This window comes from Aethalodelphis obliquidens, unplaced genomic scaffold, assembly GCF_003676395.1.
Source record: "Aethalodelphis obliquidens isolate GAN/ISIS:26980383/991018 unplaced genomic scaffold, ASM367639v1 scaffold90, whole genome shotgun sequence".
Lineage (NCBI taxonomy): Eukaryota > Metazoa > Chordata > Mammalia > Artiodactyla > Delphinidae > Aethalodelphis > Aethalodelphis obliquidens.
The window spans coordinates 747,771-756,182 of NW_020838034.1; the positions used below are offsets into that span (position 1 = coordinate 747,771).

Below are 8,412 nucleotides of genomic sequence, written 5' to 3' on the forward strand. Positions count from 1 at the left end.
ATGAGAATTAAAATGCATATAAATATGCTTAGAATATTTATTGACCCGTACAGATTGGGTGCTTATAGAAGCAAAAACCTTTCTCCCATTAGATGTACTAAGGTTCAGCCTAATTCACTCCCAGTAATTAAGAGAAATACTGTTTCCCTTGAGGCATGGGCAAGTGGGAGTGACACATATAAGGAGGATGGTTCTCTGGCTTTCCTAATACCTCTTTCCGTAACGGTTCCCATCCCACCCAAACTTGACATCATTTCTAAACTGGGTAATGGTAGAATCAGGATTTGGGGAAGCTAAGTCTTGGTTCTAGGGTTACCACCATTTGCCCATTGATGCACAAAGGTTTGCTAAATACTTTTGAAGTAAGTGAAACATTTATCAAGAGGTTTAAAACACGGTAAGTAGTATACTTACGAAGCTGACAAACTGACGTAACATGTATTTAAGTATAACATCTAGCCAGTGATAAGAAAGCTACCTGAAGGTTATATTTTATAGAGTAGGCTTGGAGAATAAAGATCCATGTCCCAGCTAGTTTGAATAATGTTGGTCAAGTGGCTGAATGTTTCCCATTGACTAAATCATAATGCATTCTTTTTGCCTCTAGATTAAAAATAGGCACCCCCAATGCTCACCTGTACCACACTTGCCTTTCATAGCTCTCACTCGCACAGCCTCAATTTGACTGGTGAGCACACAGGAAATATTGATGAAAACAGGTGATGCCATCTGCTGGAGGGAAGTGAAGTTGACTACTTTTATGGGGTAGATAGCCAGACCACGTGTGAGGGAAGAGTGCCTTTGGCCAGAGACCGCTAGAACTGGGGAGCTGGGGAAGACCTTGGAGAAAAGGAGATGGAACATGCTTGAAAAAAAAGTCAGTTTTGTGTCAATACATGCCAAAAATCAACATATACAGTAAGACATCTGGATTTCTAGTTCTAGCTAGCTGTCTGACAAGTCACTTTTTCTCACTTAGATGTGTTGAAGGATAAGGGAAGATGATCTGTGAGAATAATATAGCCTTCAAAAAAAGTTTTAAGCTAGCATTCTAAAATTGTTTCAAGCCAGCATTGGTGTTTTATATATATATATATATATATATATATACAAAAAAGTATTTGTGTTATCTTCCAGACTGACAAGGCTCTTGACCTAGAGTTTGGACTCTGGGGGCCCCCCTGGCATTGTGAAGGGGACAGATTTTCTTCATTTTGTTTAAGAATTTCCTGTGGTGAATTTTATCAAGTCATTCAGTAACTGTTCCTTTACCCTGGACTGAGAATGAAAAATCTCTTTTTCAAAACCCTGACCTGTTTTGCTTCAGTCCTTAACATACCTCTAGTTTCTCAAGAACTCTGTCCACTCCCAGTACTCTTAGCTCCCCGATGTCTTTTTTGTGGCTAAGAACCAATTCTGATTGATTGATGTAAAAGGCTGGGATAAAAGGAATGAGGATTCTTTGCATTCCATTCTTGCTATGCTCACTGACAAGCGAGGCCCAACCATAGATTGAGGTGTCAGCCGTGCTGAGGGCCTGGAGTAGCTCCTCTGACTGGGGTCGAACCTTGATTAGGCAGACATAAACCCCTGAAGAAAAGAGGAAAAACTGAGCAGGAAGGTTCAGAGGCTTTATTTAGCCAACTGGATTAGGATAGGAAGGAAAAATATTTACATGCAAATTCAGAATGTGAACTCAAGTTTTGAGTATTCACTATTAGCATACTGTTGGCCACTATGGAGGAGTTTACCAAAGATGAAACAGTCCCAGGGAACCCACAGTTGAACTTAAGGATACCATTATTGGTAAATTGACATGTCAGGGAGTATTAAATAATACAGTGTAAATGGAAATTAAGGTGATACAGGATGAAGTAGTCAGAGTTGGATCAGTAAAGGGTTTTGTGGAAGAAAGGCAAGCTTTGAACATGGTTTAATCACTTCTCTATCAAACCACCTCTTGATGGCCTTATTTCTGTCAATAGTATTGTTTTTCTAGTTACCCATGCTCAACCTCAGTTGTCTTTTGACATCTATTCCTTCATTCCTATATCCAGATCTTGCTAACTCGTCCTTTGAAATGTCTCACATCTGGCCCCTCTGTTAGTATTTCTCTGTTAGTCTGGTCTAGACACTCATCAATTCATGCTTGGATTATTGCAATGTAAATTGCATTTACTAGTCTCCTTGCCTCTCATTCTTTCTTATCCATTCTGGGTACTGCCACTGTGTACTTTTTTTTTTTGTTTTGCAGTACGCGGGCCTCTCACTGTTGTGGCCTCTCCCGTTGCAGAGCACAGGCTCCGGACGCGCAGGCTCAGCGGCCATGGCTCACGGGCTTTAGTTGCTCCGCGGCATGTGGGATCTTCCCGGACCGGGGCACAAACCCGTGTCCCCTGCATCGGCAGGCAGACTCTCAACCACTGCGCCACCAGGGAAGCCCTTAGCCCTGCCATTGTATACTTTAAACTTATTTTTGAAAACTTTTCCAGGGCTGTATGTTGCCTGGAATGTCCTGTTCTCTTCACATCTACCTCAGTCCTAGTCATCCTTCTAAAGGTTATTTCCTCTGTAAAACCTCACACTGACTGCCAGGTTTGATGTAGATACTCCTTTCTTTCTGGCGTCCTAGCATCCCATGTATATCTTTATTCTATAACTAATTGCCCTGTGCAATTCTAGTAAGAGTTAAAAGCCTTGTCTTACTCCGCTGTACCTCCAGGGCCTGTCCTGGTACCAGGCATTCTGTTTGGTGCTCAACGGTTTGCTGAATGAACCTTCCATCAGTGGTTTCTCATTACTCATACCATTCAAACTGCCTGACCTTGGAGTAGAAGCTCTTCCATGATACAGCATTACCTATTTACATTTGACATGAATTGTCTCATTTTAGATCAGTCGACTGATTTATTTAAAGTCCTCCCAGTGTCATGCCTGTTTCTGCTTTCCACTTGTTAATGCTGTTCTGCTTGGAATATCCTTCAGTTCAGCAACATTCAAACACTGTGCTACTAGTTGGGGATAAAAGATGAATGAGACATAATCCAAGCCCTCACAAAGATAACAGGCTAACAAAGGAGAAAGTAGTAAGTTACAATAGAAAAGCATAGTATATTATAGACATGTGTTAAAAGTTTGTTGAATGGATAGAATAAAAATGCTGACTGAGAAAGATTCCACAGTTATATAGCAGATGAAACTGGAAAGTAGAAATGCAATCCAATAAGAAAGTGACATTTGCACAAATGTGAAAACAAGGGGGAAACCAGATTCAACTGGTGGAACCCACCTTTCTCCATGCTGAAATCGGAATGGACATGAAAGACTTTACTTGCTGGAATGTCTAGTAAAGTATTACTGAACTGTACATGGCACAGCATGAGGGTCTCTGGAAGAAGTGTTGTTGTAATGGCCAAGGCCTGACTTGGGGTGCAGGATCCTAATGAGCAGAAGAGAGATAAATAGCTCTCACTAAGGGGAATTTGTAAAAGGGGAGGCTATTATATAGAGGCAGTTTGGTACTAAAAAAACAAACAAAACAAAGGGTCAGTTCTCCTTGACTTGCTACAGCTGTCTACTTGCCAGCTCTGTTGTGTCCTACCACAATCAAGGTGAAAGAGGATTGTAAGACCCTTGCTTCTGCTAGTTTGTGACTATAATGGGGCTTCTATTATCAATATCATAGCTGCTGTCCTCTTTCAAAGGTTTTTGGAATTCATCAGTGGGAATAAGATTACACGGAAATTGGACAGTTGTTGGAAATAAAGTGCTACACTTGGGAGGTAGCTTTTAAGTCTAGGAAGGTTTGTTTTCCAAAACATACTGTTCTGCAGCATGATTCAAGTCAAAGATCTCTAGAAGTTCATTACAAGTGGTGCCTTAAACAGGAGCCACATAGCCAGCAAGAAACACTGGCACCAAGGTTGGGTCAGCTGCAATGGATGCATTTTAAATTAAATAGGAACTATGTCTTGTTAACAGGATTTTCCCCTGCAGTTTCTTAACGGTCTTAGTTTGCTACAGCTCTTTCTCAGTTGCCAGCAGTCTAGGGACCATTCTCATCTTTTGGAGACTATCAGCAATATCAAAAGAACTGTTACATGAGGTTTCATAATAGTTGTGGTTTTAGAAAGATTCTGCTGGGGTGGGGGTGGGGGTGGGGGGGAATTACAGTCTCCTTGTAAAATTTAATAAGGTAGACAACAATGAGTGAATATGTTACGAAGAAACATTTAATACTTTGTAAAAGAACCTGGAGAATTTTAAAGATCAAGTGTTCTTATTTATATATACATAGTTAGATTGTATTTTTAAGATTAAATACCTACTGTGAAAAGAAAATATATTAAGTGCTTAAAATTGAAGGATAAAAAGGACAATTAGAGTTTAAATTATCTTGTTTTATAAACAGTTATATTCTGTTATATTCTGGACTTCTCTGGTTGGTTTGTGTTTTCTCGCCCCCTACCCTCTCCCCACCCCTTACCTTCCCCCTGCCCCCAAATCTGGAATTTGTTCTTTAAAAAAAGAGGAATGAAAGGATGTACATGGACTTTGGAGTGGAGCATATCCACCACTCCTGCCACTAACTGGTTGTTACCTTGTACAAATTACTTGCTCTTAGACTTAGTGTTCTCATCTTTTTTTTTTTCCCGACCAGGGATTGAACCCAGGCCCTTGATGGTGAGAGCGTAGAATCCTAACCACTGGACTGCCAGGCAATTCCCAGTATTCTCATCTTTAAAATGATGATAATTACTACATGATGAGATTGTTAAATGAGATAAAAGATATAAAAATTCCTAACATAGCATTTGGAATCTATTAGAAGCTTCTTGTATTTTAGTTATCTTTCCTCCCCCTTTTTTTTGACAGTAAATCATGGCCCAATACAGAATGAAAAAAGAAAACCACAAGGCAAATTTGCTGAGCGAATAACATTTCAGATATCATCTAGTCCAACAATTCTCAAGTCTTGGGAAGCTTTAAAAGAATTGTATCTTGGACTTCCCTGGTGGTGCAGTGGTTAAGAATCCACCTGCCAATGCAGGGGACATGGGTTCGAGCCCTGGTCCGGGAAGATCCCACATGCTGCGGAGCAACTAAGCCTTTGCGCCACAACTACTGAAGCCTGTGTGCTCCAGGGCCCGCATGCTGCAGCTACTGAAGCCCGTGCGCCTAGAGCCTGTGCTCTGCAACAAGAGAAGCCACTGCAACGAGAAGCCCGTGCACTGCAATGAAGAGTAGACCCCGCTCACCACCACTAGAGAAAGCCCATGCGCAGCAACAAAGACCCAATGCAACCAAAAAAAAAAAAAATTGTATCCTAGGCTCTATCCCAAATTTATTAAATCTGGATGGAGCCTAAGAATCTATTTTTTAAAAATTTCTTTGGATAACCTTAAAAATCAGCCATGTTTGGAAATCCTTGGTCTAGGCTACCTCCTGATCTCAGGATTATAACTAAAAAGACAACAGTGACTAGGTTGAACCTATTTCAAAACCTTAATCCAGTCATAATTTCTGAGGTCTCATAGCGCTCAATGATTTTTTTTTTTTTTTAATCATTTGGCTGCGTCGGGTCTTGGTTGCGGCATGTGGGATCTTTCCTTGCAGCTCGCGGGCTCTTCCTTACAGCACACGGGCTTCTCCCTAGTTATGGCGTGCGGGTTTTTCTCTAGCTGTGGCGCGCGGGCCTCAGAGCATGCGGGCTCCAGAGCGCGTGGGCTCTGTAGTTTGCAGCATGCAGGCTCTCTTGTTGAGGCGCAAGGGCTCAGTAGTTGTGGCTCACGGGCTTAGTTGTTCCCCAGCCAGGGATCAAACCCGCGTCCCCTGCATTGGAAGGCAGATTCTTTACCACTGGACCACCGTGGAAGTCCCTCAGTGACTTCTTTGTAAAAGTAGAATCAATTTTGAAATGAAAGAAAACTTGTATTGCTAATTCAAAGGGGCAAATGAGGGAGAATGGGAAAGGTGGGAATAATGACCCAGAACTATAAAGAGATTGCTGACCTTTAAGATTGACACCATTTCCGCCAGTGGTGATGAAGAGCTTGAACACAGTTGAATTGAGGGTATTGGTGAGATAAGTCTTAAGGTCATAAGTGAGTGTTAATCTTGATGATGCATGGATCACCACCTGTCAGCAAACCAAAGGAAAATTGGTACCTAAGTTATTAGAGAATCTGGTTCCCTTCTTCTCCATCCCTCATAACTTATTTAGCTGAAAGCAGTTTCACACAAGAGCAAATTGCCCTTCTAGTGATCACATATTTGAGAACCACAAAATTTGTTTACTTTTGAGAAGAAAATAACATTTTTTTCTAAAAGGAGGTCTTTGTGCATTATTCCTTCTGACATATATTCCCTTTGTATGATTCCCTATTAGATGTCTTTGAAGACAGTTGCAATTTCCTTTAGAAAGTTTTCTTTTTCTCTCTTTAGTTGCATATAATCTCAACTTTTCTGAAACCTCAAAGTATTGTTTCTCTCAAAATACTTGTAATGTTCTGCCTTATATTGTAGGTATTTTTATACTTGTTAAAATCCCTCCCATTAGATTCTACGTTTCAACTTAGAACCCTAACGTATCTTTGTACATCCTGTATTGTGCCTTGAATATAAGGCAAGTGCTTAATGAGTAGATTGAGAGAAGATGGTGATAATGGTGGCCCTTCCCCCCAAATACCTTCAACTTATTGGTTTATTTATTTATTTTTGGATTCTAACTCCTTTGGGTATCCTTGCCCTCTTTGTTTTTTTTGGCTGTGGCACACAGCATGCAGGATCTTACTTCTTAGTTCCCCAACCAGGGATCAAACCCATGCCCCCTGCAGTGGAAGCGCAGAGTCCTAACCACTGCACCACCAGGGGATTCCTCCCAAATTCTTTCAATTTAAATGCAGTGTACTGTCCAGTCTCCTCAGTACTACCATAGTTTTTTATTTTTTCATATATTCAAGGACCTTAAAACTGTAATAGGGAAGAACCTTTTGTATTCTACTACAAGTTAATCACTAAAGGGATGTTGCCTACAAGCTTAAATTATACATAAAGGCCCATCTCTGGGAACCCTGCTTCCCAGGAAATCAGCATTAAGCTAAAATACCTTTGTTTAGCTCACAGGAAACATCTTGACCAGGTCCACCTGTGAGCGACTGCAGGGATGAAAAAATGAACACGTCCCCCAGCTGGAGGCTGATGGGAACCAGGAAGTGTTTGACTTTGCCCCCCCCCCCCTTTGAGTATGGATATGGAACCTGAATTCTAACTCAGGCAACATGGTTCTTTGGGGCAGGAGCCCACCACCTTCTCAATTTGCTAGCTTTCCAAATAAAGTCGTTATTCCTTGCCCCCCGCAACAACTTGCCTCTCAATTACTGGCTTGTTGTGCAGCGAGCAGTACGAGCTTAGACTCGGTAACTAAATCAAGTTAGTTATGTTAAGAGCTCAGTGAGGAAAGGAGTTTTGTCTTTTTCTCTTTGTATTTCCAGAGCCTAGCATAATCACTGACATGTAACAGGCCTCAGTGATTGTCTACCAGTTAGTGAATAATTAAATGAGCATTTTTACGAAGTACACCAACTGAAATATGACCTTTTGACTTATCTGTAGCCTCTGACATCATAGCGCATTCTCTCCCTTGCCTTTGTGACACCTTTCTCCTTGCTTTTCTAGCGCCTAGAACCTTCTCAGCCCCTTTTTCTAGTTGTCTTCTCATGCTGCCTTTCTCCTCAACCCTCTTATCTGCTCATGATACAAGTTCTCTTTGAATGTTATCCAATTTTTCCCTCTCTACCCTTAAAACTTACTCTGAAGCCACCCTGATTTATTCATTGGTCTTCAAACACAACATATACTTTTTATTTGCCTTTGTACATATATGCCTTCTCCCTTTCTTTTCTGCCAAATTCCTAATCCCAGGATTCAGTTTAAATGTCATTTGTGGAAAATTTAGCCTTAATGTCTAGGCAGAATTAGTGACTTTCTTCTGTATTTATTCTAAGAGCATTTCTGACGTGATCATTTATGTTATCATGCCATCTATATGTAATTATTTATGTTACGACTAGAGCTCTATAAAAGAAGGTACCAGATACCATGTGGGCACTTATTGGGCAATTTACTCATTTATAAAATTGGGATAATACTTTGCAGGGTTGAGAAGATTAAAAATGGTAGTTGTACTGTATATAAAATGAAAAATGAGGGGCTTCCCTGGTGGCGCAGTGGTTGAGAGTCTGCCTGCCGATGCAGGGGACGCGGGTTCGTGCCCCGGTCCGGGAGGATCCCACATGCCGTGGAGCGGCTGGGCCCGTGAGCCATGGACGCTGAGGCTGCGCGTCCGGAGCTTGTGCACCGCAACGGGAAGGGCCACAGCAGTGAGAGGCCCGCGTACCGCAAAAAAAAAAA

The 8,412-nt window shown here is 41.4% G+C and overlaps 1 protein-coding gene across 1 annotated transcript in view; it reads right to left on the reverse strand.

Annotated features, from left to right (window-relative positions):
- NUP210L (nucleoporin 210 like) overlaps nucleotides 1-8,412 on the reverse strand; it is an 86,951-nt gene that overhangs the window by 3,079 nt on the left and 75,460 nt on the right. Inside the window, exons 34-37 of the mRNA XM_027095042.1 lie at nucleotides 6,013-6,139; nucleotides 3,290-3,439; nucleotides 1,340-1,590; nucleotides 636-840 (exon numbers count right to left, since the gene is read on the reverse strand). Coding sequence (XP_026950843.1) covers nucleotides 636-840; nucleotides 1,340-1,590; nucleotides 3,290-3,439; nucleotides 6,013-6,139 — 733 coding nt within the window. The remainder of the gene's footprint in view (nucleotides 1-635; nucleotides 841-1,339; nucleotides 1,591-3,289; nucleotides 3,440-6,012; nucleotides 6,140-8,412) is intronic.